We start from the raw sequence: 12,861 nt of genomic DNA, 5'->3' as shown, positions 1-12,861 counted from the left end.
TAGTGCCCCTTTGGAACTCGCAGCGTAAGACAATTCAAACACCGTCAATTTCGATACAACGAAATGTTCAATGCAGCTAAGGAAATCGCAATCTCCGTGAACTTTGTTATGTCGAGGTTCGAGTGTAGGCGTGATGAATCCGGAGATTAGTGTTACTTACCCGACGTAGCGACGGGCACTGCTGGGGCAGACGGCGTTGGCTCTAAGATTAAAAAAAAAAAAAGAAAAGAATGGTTAGCCTAAAGGAAGGCGAGAAATTTTTCTGGACATCAAAGCTCTGATCACACAGTGGTATAGCTACTTATTTGCCGAGTGTTCTTTCATCCGGCTTTCTAAACGAAACCAAGTCTACTCTAGACAAATCTCAAGCCTCATATCCCTGCACTTGAAGGGTAGTGGCATGTCTGTACACACATATCCCGCCTGGAACATTGATGGGTAGAAATCCAGCGAACCGGTAGCGACGTAGGAAGGGAGTTTCCTCAGGCAAAAGCCGCCGATATTTCGAACAGAGACTGTTCTTCCGGGCACCGTCCTCATCATTGGCATAGTATTTAAAGGGTTAGGTGTGACGTGTTTAAAGACCGGTTACAGAAAAATGGGAGATTCATGAACACGTGGACGAAACGGGACAACAGGCAAGAATTGGCAAACATAGCTAAATATAAGGAGGTTAGTGGTTACGTGGGGAAAATTCCAGAACGAGCAAAGTTTTTTTTTTTTTTGTAATACAAAGTTGTAGCATGCAATAAAGAAAGCAGAAAGCAGTGGCCGTGCAGAACATAACATATGATAATGGAGATAGAAGGGAAATGCATATTTTATTTGTGAAGTGTTTCTAGGGTGCCTTGTTATTTGTTGATACCGGACGGGTGAAGAGCGTTGAACTTGTATATGAGATAAGACTCCCTATCACGTCTGTCACGTGTGGATCTAAACCTGGTTTCTAGAATATATAGTTTAATGTTGTCGCCGGAACACGACCCTGCAACCTCCCGCGCTGCAAAACATGCAAGCACGTTCAACAGGCTAACTCCATCAAAAGCACTGTGAGCAATTACACCCACCCCATTAACCACGCATTCATGTGCACAAGCTCCAATGTCATATACTGTATTGAATGCGCCGACTGCTCTATGCAATACATTGGTGAAACCGGCCAACAAATGAACAGCCGCCTTACCGGACACAACCGACACGTCCAACCAACTCCCCAAAGCAGTCGCCGAACACTTCCTTCGTCGTTCAGTCGTTCCTGGTCACAATTTTGACAACATTAAACAATATATTCTAGAAACTGGGTTCAGATCCACACGTGACAGACGTGATAGGGAGTCTTATCTCATATACAAGTTCAACGCTCTTCACCCGTCCGGTATCAACAAATCACAAGCCACCCTAGAAACACTTCACAAATAATGTATGCATTTCCCTTCTACCTCCATTATCATCTGTTATGTTCTGCACGGCCACTGCTTTCTGCTTTCTTTATTGCATGCTACAACTTTGTATTACAAAAATTAAAAAAAAACTTTGCTCCTTCTGGAATTTTCCCCGCGTAACCACTAACTTTCTTATCTTTCGCTATGTTTGCCAATTCTTGGCTGTTGTCCCGTTTCGTCGACGGGTTCGTGAACCTCCCATTTTTCTGTAACCGGTCTGGAGCTTAGATCGTTCACAAAATCCCCTACACCCTCTAACAAAGCGGCCATTCAGTCCGGCCGTAGAAGCCCGTACGGACACTTTCTTCCCTCCGGGCTGAACAATTCGCATGAACCTTTAAACACGTCACACCTAACCCTTTAAATACCATGCCGATGATGAGGACGGTGCCCAGAAGAAGAACAGTCTCTGTTCGAAATATCGGCGGCTTCTGTCTTGCGGCAACTCCCTTCCTCCCCCTGGAACATGTTTTGGTATTCCGGTGCTGATTTCTGCGCTCGATGGAACCGGCTTGATTGACATCCACAATGTATCATTCATGAAGGAAATTGCCCTATAATAATACCAGTCTACTTGGGGCCGTGTAGTAGTTACATCGATACCGGTTTTCCATCGTGTTTCTTGCATGCTGCCCTACGTGCTCCTAACAGCACGTGCTGGCTATTGCGGCCCAGATGTGAATATAACTTAGCTTGCTATTCGTATGCGTAGAACTATCACGCGAGAAAATCCCCGTACTTGCCACTCTCTACCCTGTAGGCTCCACGGGCGACACACATGCCTGAAATCCGCAATTATCTTCGATGTGATCAGGGATCTCAATTACATATTGTCAATTCAGGTCGCTAATGGAGGCGTTAAGCATCTGAGCTCGTCTTCCACGTATCCCTGATACCGGGACAATGGCAAATTTTCTTAAAGGTCAGCTACGCCGATTTCCCGGTGTATTAAAACGGTTGTGATATTCAGAACGAGCACATCCAACTGCCCTCGAAGTGCACCTTCGTTTCTCAATGTTGTCTTCCTATTACGAAAATTAGTTAATCAAAGAAACCAAAACAAGCCATGGGCGCAGCCATTTTTGTGGCGTAAATGGGAAAAACCTGCTCCATCTACGTAGATAGAGAATCGTGCTTCTGATTGGGTGAAAGCTGAGGCTTTCTCCGACTTCCCTGGCGTCTTCTGCCGTTTGCGAGGAAATCCAGTTATGGCCGCCGGCTACGATGAGCGTTTCGTCCGAGGTAATGCCGAAAACTATTGAACGATAGAAACAACAACTGGCGAACTCACCATTTTCGACGTGAAATTGTGATTGTGTGCTCGAGAACTTAACAGTTCAACCGTTCAGCTACCATCCACGTCGACCCGTTTGCTGCTTTTACTACAACTGCAGGAATGGGAGCGATTGAGCAACCATGTGAGACTTGGTTGTCGTTTGAGCATATACCTGCAGAGAACTGATCTTCAAAGAAAGAAGACCGTATTTCTGCCATGCACGTCGTGCGATTGCCAGGCTTGTTACACGGGATACATATATTGTGCAGCAACATAGTGTGACCGCAATGAACGACGTAGGAATGTATCGTGACCATTCGAACTGCGTTCGTTCAACCATTCGTCGGTTATATGAAAGTGGTTATTAGGGTTGCCCCGCACAAAAAGTGTTGAATGTAGTTTTGTACTGTGTTGTTTATCTCGTAGAGCGCATCGCGGCATGTAGATCGAGAGCCCGTATACGTATTTTTTGCATGTTTAATTGAGTGTGCGCATAGTTGTATACCACACAGGCCATATTTCATTCGTAATAGTTTGGCAAATAAACACGTACGGGTCGACCTCATACTGCGTTTGAGTTAGGCATGGTGTCTTCAAATCAGGGTTTATGTATCCTGCTTGCTGGGCCCAATAGATATTATTAACGGTAGTGCAACATTTCCCACTTCTTGAACCATGCTAACATTGCCAGAATAAGGAACATTACACTGTGCTGTGTATTCCACACTCAGTTGTCTTGCGACGTAAACCCCCAATTATTATATTGTGCACTCGACATGTTCAACCAGGCAGCACTTCCCATACCCTAATTTTCTTTTAACATGTGCTTAAAATGGCAAAACTGCCACTCAAGTACCTTTGCCACCAAATTAGTCAGTGACAAAAGGTATATGTACTTTATCACAAATTTAATAACTTTGGTGGAAATGGTTGATGCTGTCCTCTGCCTTGTACTGTGCACTTTGTAGCAAAATACGCAGATTCCAAATGTTTTGTCCACAAATGTCCTGTCAAAGCTGAAAGACCCTTATCAAAATGGGTAAGCCCGGGCTTGCTTGTCCAGAGAAACAAACTGCAGCGCTCAACGAAAATAACTGCATGCTCAGCAACTAAGGCTGGAGATGTATTTGTAGGTAAAAACCACCAAAGGAGAAAAGACCACTGCGGCGTATTAAGGTTGCTTTTAAGGTTGCACTTTTTTTTTTGTTTAGTTATGTTGGTCACCTCCTGCACCAACTTTCAATAAGGTTTAATTGCGTTGCTACCAACCAGGACGTAAGCCTGACCTATGATCTAATAATAATAGTATCTATCTATGACCTATATGGACCCTCTACACTAGTTTGGTCTAGGTTTCACACGTGGCTTCCAGTGAAATTCGAAGCTGCTCTGTAGAGCTGACAGGAGACTTGCAGAGTAGATAATTTTTTTATTTATCTTTTCCAAAGAAGGTGTAAAAAACAATGTGCTGTACCAACTGTATTCAAAGAAATAGAAATATACTTTGTTTTAGCTTTGTACATGTTAGCAGATGACAGGTGACCGATGACACACAATGACGGTGAAGGGTGAGAACAAGAATACTACCCTTGCAGGCACTGTCCTGAAATTCTAAGTCACTATTTGTCAGAAAGCAATGACCACGCACGGCCTAAGGATCATATTGAGCTCCTTCCATAATTATTTGTATTGACAGCACGTTGGCTGCCATCCAGTTCGTGAAGGTGACCTTTATCGTTGAAAGAACGGTTCAACAGTAAGCGAGCTGGTGATAGTGTCTATGATGGCGAGACCTGAAGAGGAAATACAAGGGACATGCACACACTATGTAGAGACATTGTGTACGTCCCTTCCTATCCCTCGTCTCAGTATCTTTCGTTATGGACCTTCATCATATTTCGTTCCGGAAACTTTACATATCTTTATGTAGAATTGTGAAGGTACAGCCAGTGGTGTGTGGTGTGTTGTGATAGTAATGCCACTGTCAATTGAAAATTAATGCTCCAGGTGGATTGTTTCGGTACAATCTTGAACTAAGCATACCAAGGGGTAGGGCATCTGCGTTTTAGGTTTACCTGGAAGTAAGAATGTAAATGTTAGCTGAAGTCATTGAATAATTAACATTATCAACATACTGCTGCAGATCATACCAACAATAGCACACAAGATGCTCGGGTATGTTCTGCAGGAATGTCTCTGTACTCACAATATTAGTACAGTAGATAGAGAAAGGCATAAAACAAGTTTTCGTACACATGATACCAGTTGAATGCAACACAAGCTTATGTTGCATTTCCAACAGCGTTTCCAACACAACAGCGTACAGATTTACCTTACTTAAACCTGAGAGAATGTACTGTTCTACACATTATGCTGTTTGAATGTAATCCTGAAACGTCTCGAAAAACATAATTTATGACCGAAACACATCAACTGGAAGATTTCGATTTGCCTTACTCAAAACTGAGAAAAGGTATGTGCTGTTGCACACATGAAACTGCCCTTGAGAACACCTTACTTGTGACCAAAATGCAACAGCTGAGCCAACATTTTAATTTATACCTTACTCAAAATACACAAGATGTGCTGCCGTGCATACTATACGATGATACTGCATAAATGTACTCTGAAAGCGCTGGAGTAAGAACACAAACACCTCATGCATGGTTGCTCTAAGCTAGCGAGCAACAGCAAGGGTATACGAACACAAGAAGTCGAGCACAAGTGATACAATGCGCTTGATTCATCAGAAAATGAAATGTCTCAGTACCAGGTCTCACTGTTCCGTCAACAAAAACAGATGAACTTTGGAGGGGCGTCTGATTGGCAATGGTGACAGCCTTCAGCTTGAAACCCAGACGGTGATAGTTGAGACATGGAGTGAAAGCTCTTTGGTGGTGCCGGAATGCCTGCGAAATCATTTACCAAATAAGGCAATTCCAAATCTGTACTGAGAATACACCCGCTGGGGCCTAATCTCTAAAGGATGAAGCAGCAACTGACAGATAGCGTATTCTTCTTTTCTATGTGATGGCATTTGTACCGCATGGCTGAATTGTCTAACGTTACGCGTCTTACCTTTATCTGCTGCCTAGTCCTGCCCCTGCAGTCTCCTGCTGCAGATAAGGTTGGCACAGCATCCCGGACGAGACATCTTCGGCTTCGTGTGAAACAAGTTGCGCATGGCTTCCGTTACATTCGTATATGAGCGAAATGAACAGATCAAATCGCTGCTTTTGGAAGGTGGCACCCAGTCGGAGTTGTAACCGATTGTTGCAGTCAATAGCTTTTTGTTTCGCCTTTCGGAAAATTGTGGTTTGAAACGTTGGAACTGCGTGCTGCATGGAATAGTTCTCGCAGACGGGAGCAAAACGCTCACGCATTCTCGGCACGCAGTTCCAATGTTTCAGTTCCAGCAGTTCCAGCTTTTGCTCGGCAAAAGAAACCGGCCGGCTTGGCGGAAGAAACCAAGCCAAATGTCATGCCAAGCCGGAGCACGGGCAGACCACGAATGTGTCGTCGACACAAGGTTTGCGCGCCACAAGACGGAATGTCAGTTAAACTAAAAAATCACTTTTTTCGAAAAACCGCGAGTAGTTTGGGATAACTATTTTGCATACATAATCAGTGCTCCCTTATGAACACATCGTGTGAGTCCATTCCATTCTGTAACACTCGAAAATCGGCGAAGCTGAGCTTTAACAAAGAGCGCCGCGAATGTACATGCACGAAGAAAGGAATCAGACACTAAGAGATCTTGGGCTTGCTCGAATCGGCCTCTACTCACACGTTTTCACTGGAATGCCTCTGCATTCCTATACACTCGCAATGCGCAATTTTTATGGTCGTTTAAGTGAAAGGAGCCATGTGGCTTCCACGTCGGTTCTCTTGCAAAGGTAAGGATAGTTCTGGGAATGTATTTTCTCACCTAAACGGGTTGGGAAACCCAACGCAACCCACTAAATATATGGGATCGTTTCGTACGTTGCAGTCCATCGAGACGACACGCAAAGTCGCACATTCATCACTTGAACGGTTTTTCTACTGTAGGGTTTGTAAAACGGCACTTTTCGAGACACCGTCGACGGTGGCACCGAACAGCGCTGGGAGACATTGGCAGACAAACAGGAAGTGACGTTTTAGGTGTGCGCGCTTGCCCCGAATTTCCCGGGGGTCACCGTGCCGTAGCCGGTCCAGCGGCCGTCTGCAATCTCTCTTTACAATACCTTACGTCGCCGGAACCGAATGCGCTTACTCTCTCCAACGTGAGTCGTCATTCCGAAAACGGTCGAGGAGGTTAAGAGCTGACAGTGATGGAGGAGTTCGCTCATTGCGCGACCTTTAGATTGCTATAGCTTCGTAACGCGGGATCGCAGAAACGTTTTGATGTGCGTTTTGATGTACACAGATCAATATGTACCAGGGGATTTCTTCAAAAGTTTGGAAATGGCTTCAGAATTCCTTGAGGTACAGCCACAACCCATTATTCAAGCTGCAATATGGTTTTATTCCGTTTCGGGATAAAACCATATGCACAATGTGTGCACGGGTAGGTGGAAGGCCTTGAACAGAATAGTGTAACTAACGAACATTGATAAGACACATACAGTCCCCCGTATGGTCCGCCTTGTCTTGCCATTCACGAGTCAGTCTGCGCAGGCTTGGCGCCTTGCTGTTCCTACTCTCTTTTTTAAACGTGTTCCTAGTCCAGCTTTCGTATGACTTCTTGTACTTCCTTTGTCCTGTTTTCTCACAGCTGGTTACTTTGCGCCGGCCCTAGCGAAGGTTATCCACTGTTCATAACAAGTGCTACTTACGCTTTGCATCGCCTGGACCGGACACAGTTTTCATCTTGGGTCCTAAAGAGGAAATTCAAAGAATTACGTGGAGGAGATGGTTGTTGTACTTTTTATGCACGGCCATCAGCTCCGTAGTGCATAAAAGAACGTGGTCTCGGAGAGTGCTTCAGAGGATTACATCAAGTGAAGTTGATAATCGCTTCTTGTGATCATGACCATCGCATTCACACGTATGAATGTTAAGTAAAGCTGGCAAACTTAGACACTATGTTAGCGTGGCGCACATGCACGCACAATAGTTTTTACGCTTATTACTTGCGAACCGTCATGCTTAGTAGAGAAACCTGATTCGACAATCATTGTGTGCGTACACGCTGAAGGCTAACGCTTTCCTGACAAGATTGAGTTAATAGGGCGTAACTCTACGGGTGTGTATTCCGAGACGAAGGCAGATGCTGAGATTCAATTGTTTGCATTGAGCCAACTGTCAATTACGAATCTGCCAAACTGTCGTACCCAGCGAGCATTTCCTAAAACAACAACAACTTTATTGCGAGATAATGAATGGGGAGTTGCAACTGTATCCGCTTAGCTCTTCCTACACTCTAAATATTTTCACACCTTTAAAGGTGTAATAGCGTGCATGGCGCACGCCTTTTTAGGTGTAATTTTGGTAACATCATAATGGAGCACGGTTTCGCACAAATTTTCTTTACTCGAGTGGTGTCTGTCCTCCAAAAATTCAGTCTTGCAACATCTCAACATTGTTCAACAGTATTGTAGACACTTGCGCGTGCTCGATTATCGATAGCGATGCATATATGCATTAGCTCGTACCTACGATATCCAAGACATAATGAAAGCAAGATTTGCACTGACACTTGATCTTTAGTAATGCTTTCCGAATTTTGTAAAATATCATCCTGGAGATGCAATGTTACGCAACCATATTGAATGTGCATAGCGCACACCTTTAAAGGTGTGAAAAAGTTTACAGTGTACAGAATTACAGGATATCAGTAGATTACGTTTCTCATATATGCGTTATGATTTCATAAATGATTACTGCCAAATAATTATGCCACTACTTAAAACAAATAGCTTGAAATACGTTACCTTTATCTTGGGGCGAGGAATTCTGCATGATGAACTCACACAACAAATGAGATTTACAGAACGCAATTCTGAACGCGAGAGACTCTTCTTCTCTTTCTCCTTATACACGTGCGTGATGCCAGAAATTGCCTTGTTCCTGAAAGTGAAGTTGTAGAAATGTATACATTGGACAGAACTGCGATACCTAGAAAATTTTAGAGGGTGAGAATTTGAATGCCTCCGTCATAGTATAGATTCTGCTCTGCCTCAAGGATAACAATGACAGACGGACAGCACATCGGCTGTAGCCCTCGAAGTAACCTAATTTTCCATGTCATGCGCAACACATACCTGTACGCTAGTTGACATCGTTTCCATGTCCTCACAGTTCGCTCTGAAGCCGGTCCAAAACGCACAACCCCTCTCTGTGGCAGTTGTATTGTTGCGCATGGCCCACAACGCCAAGTAGTTACGTCATCACCACCACCACCGACATCGTTTCAGATATGCAAGGTGGTGGTGGTGATGGTGAAAGGGCTTGCCGTGATATGCAGATATGCAAAGGTAAATATATGCCATATTTGCAGCCAAACACATTGTGCCCTTCTCCCCGGGGGCCGCGTGAGTTTGAAAAACAGATACGTTATTCATATTGGCCGACATCGTCTATTCCTCTTGCACAATTTATTTTGTAGATGACAGATACATGTTAGCCATGTATTATGAAATGCTACTCAGCATAATCTATTCGCCTGCAATCGGGGACGTAATACTTCTTTTCGTTTAGACGAGGTGAAAATGTATCCTCCCAGAGTAAGACCGGGATGCGGAAAAAAAAAAAGCGGGATTAACGTATTATGGATTATAAAAATTCAACGTTTGGATGATTGAGACGACGAAATGATTATGAATTGAGCTAGGCAAATCGAGTCATGAGACACGGATTGCACTCGTGAATGTGGGAGACTGTTTTATGAATGAAGGGACTTTACTGAGACCCCAAAGGGAAACCATATGAACGTTAAGTATTCAGATGGAGAAAGAACATTTTCATCTGTTCAGCCTGGCCCCTAACACTTTATCGTGATCTTCAAAGGCTTTCAGAACAACCTCTAAGCAGATCTCCCGCCGCAAAACTACTGAAATGTCGTCGACATAGCCGAAGACAAGTGAGCGCACGTGCCAGGCACCCTAAGTGAAGCAGAAAGCGACGGCAGGACACAAGAATAGGCCTGATCGCCATTGCGCAAAGAGCTGTGGAGAGAGAGACACCCCTGTCAAACACCACACGAGATGTCAACTGTTTCATCAGGCTCCAGCGACAGAAACACGGCTACTTGCACCCAATAACAACCTGGATACGATGCACCCAATCCCCAGAAAGCCATAAGCCCTAAACATTGCAAACAGGTATCTGTGCAGTGCACGATCGAAGGCATTCAACTGGTCAAATGACGCTTTGACAGAAAAAAAATATCACCAAACTGCGTAGGCTGGTCGGCCTGCCGGGATTAGAAGAAGTCTGGGATGGGTTCAACACTTTGTCTAGGAGGTGAGTTGCCGTCAAAAGATGAGTTTTACGAAGGACTTTCGTTACCACATGGCCACAATGTAATGGAAGGCTGTGTCCTGGTCCTCCTTACGCAACGAAATATTAAGTAGGAGAACGACTAAACCCGTCTGCATTGCCCTACAAAGTAACCCACGGAGAAGGCAAACACTAAAGACTGTGACTATGACACGACTGTAGTCGTTGAGATCCCAACAACCCTCCAGAATCACTTATAAAACTCGACAGGAAGACCATCCGCGCGAACAGTTTCCACACGGCAGTGCAGAGTGAGCGGCTAAAAGTTCCTCTTGTGTGAGCGGTCCTGAGAGCCATTCGTCTCTATTTGCTTCACGGGCGGTGGGATATCTCGACTGACTACACGATTATTGGTGATGACTGAGTATAAAGTGCGACACAGTGATAGCGCGTTGAATGTCATGTTCGTCGGCGACAAGAGAAATCTTTTATCTAAGCTCGGGTGTACTCGAGCCTCGATTTCCTGACATTCATCGTCGGCACAGCTAGCAGGAGAGAGGACCATGCTTCGCGGTGTCAAGGCCCAACATTCCGTTTGACGAGAAACTTGCGCCATGCGTGCATCCTTATACATGAAAGCGTCTCGTCCCGTCCTCAACTGACTGGCTGTATCACGGCCCTGTGAGTCAGGGTGCCGCAGCACAGCTAAGGGCTGCAAGAGTGCGTCTCTACACTGCCGGTGTTCACACGCACTCTTATTCTCCAAAACCGCAAGCGGGTAGAGCCCCCTGCTTTAAGAATTGCCAGGCAACTGGGCGAAAATTCGCATAAAAACATTGTTTTCGCAACCAGTTTTGTCATTCAACTTTGACTTCTGGGTCATTTAGTAAGGGAAGCTTGAGACTCCAAAAACAACACCCGACGCGAAAATCAGCAATGTCCGATACGGAGAACAGGACGCCTTGGTAATCCGTAATATCTGCAGCAGGTCAGGCCACGCACCTTGATAATTAAGTGGTTAGTCACGCTCCACAGAGCCTGCCAGCCAGTTCTACCCACACCGTCCTAGCATGAGACCATGAACATCTGTCCTCTGGGACATTGCATGTCATTCCGACGATGCACATTCCGGCCAGGACTCATGTAGGGGAAACAGTTATCGACTCTACTTTTGGTGACCCAAACAACAAACACCATGCTCGGAGTAAGTCGACCGTTCGCCATCCTTTTTTTTTTCAAGTCAGCAACCAACCTCATTTTGTACTTGGGCCAGCTCCCGTGGCATAGTGGTTAGGATGATCCCTTTCCACAACCAGAGTGGGAGGTGGTGGGTTCGAATTCTACCACCGCCTGGGCCGTCTCAGGATTTCCCTTGGTTTTTCGTATACTTTCCAGGCGAATGTCAACACAGTTCCCCCTCAAGTCGGCCCAGGACGCATACTAACCCCCACCGTGTGCCACTCCTTCCTGCTGTCCTCTGTCCATCTGTCCACGTCGGTACTGCGTTCGTACCCACAGTTGCTTCGCGGGGCTAACAAATAATTTAAAAACTTCGCAGGTAGGCAACGTTTGAGTGGATGCCACGAGAGGTCACCTAACACGTGAACGCCCTCCTGTCACGGCGAGAGCTTCACCAATGAAAGCTCTGTGCAAAGCCGCTGAAAATAAAAGAGACCGAAGCTCTCTGGCTGCACACAGAATTTATAACTACTCAAACTTGACCTTACCAGCACTCGAAAGCTGCTTAAAGAAAGTTTACATTACATAGAACACACGGTTGCATTGAACACAAAGGAGTGGCAGGTACCAGCCTTCCAGACACAGCGTTACCAAAACCTAATATCATGGGTCACATAGCGCACGTTACGAGTGTGACTATGCCATTGCTTATGTGAACGGCACCACAGTCAAGTCACACACAAATCAAGTCATACAGAATGGACATGATCCGTGACGACGAAGCCTGAGAGGCCTCTGAGCTCGTCTTGTGTTGTTACGTTACGTCTATGTTGTTGTGGCCAGAGCTCATGATTCGTCGTCATGGACACGTCTTTTCCCTCCTTTGTGCAACAAATCTCGGCTACTGTCGGATAAGCGAATTCTCATACTAACGATGAAGACATGCACGAAGGAGGAACAGTTCCCATGATGGCCACAAAGCGAAGATTTCAAATTAATGGTTTTCCTATTAACGCGTTCCCTCAGTATTTACGCGGGAGCCCGTCAGTGCAGTTTGGCGTTCAAGACGCGGGGCCCCTTATCAAGAAAAAGTGTCAAACACCCATAGATAAACAGAATGACCTCGTGGCAGAGCATTGGTCGCCCTCTTCTTGTCGATAGATGACTTGGTGCTGCTGACGTCACAGTTGTCCTGATATAGAATGTGTAATGAACGGGGGAGCAGCGGCTGAGGAGCTTAGCACGGCGAACAATTCCAACCTATATTTTTAGCACGTGTAATGAAGATACTACCTTCGGGAACACTGACGCAAAATAATACAAAATATTTTCATTGCGAAACGTGAATTTCTGAGAAAATTAGTTTACAAGAACTCGCGCCATGCCTGTGACCTCGTCCATGTATACCCCTCATGAGATGACGCTAGGTCAGGGGGACACTTTTACAGCGACAGCTGTATGAGGTAAGTGTTGCAAAGGCCGAAGTTTTGTCATCACAGCTAACTCGCTATCTGGCATCCAGAAAATAAATTGTGCTTGATG

General features: G+C 45.2%; 1 protein-coding gene across 1 annotated transcript in view; it reads right to left on the bottom strand.

Moving 5' to 3' along the window:
* LOC135378794 (uncharacterized) overlaps nucleotides 1-8,706 on the bottom strand; it is a 93,675-nt gene extending 84,969 nt beyond the window's left edge. The window contains exons 1-3 of the mRNA XM_064611887.1: nucleotides 8,634-8,706; nucleotides 7,536-7,577; nucleotides 161-202 (exon numbers count right to left, since the gene is read on the bottom strand). Coding sequence (XP_064467957.1) covers nucleotides 161-202; nucleotides 7,536-7,577; nucleotides 8,634-8,661 — 112 coding nt within the window. The 5' untranslated portion in view covers nucleotides 8,662-8,706. The remainder of the gene's footprint in view (nucleotides 1-160; nucleotides 203-7,535; nucleotides 7,578-8,633) is intronic.
* Between the last annotated feature and the right edge of the window lie 4,155 nt (nucleotides 8,707-12,861).

The sequence above is a fragment of the Ornithodoros turicata genome, chromosome 1 (genome assembly GCF_037126465.1).
Source record: "Ornithodoros turicata isolate Travis chromosome 1, ASM3712646v1, whole genome shotgun sequence".
Classification (NCBI taxonomy): Eukaryota; Metazoa; Arthropoda; class Arachnida; order Ixodida; family Argasidae; genus Ornithodoros; species Ornithodoros turicata.
Note: the sequence above shows the minus strand (reverse complement) of the source record. Positions and strands in the feature narration are given on the sequence as shown.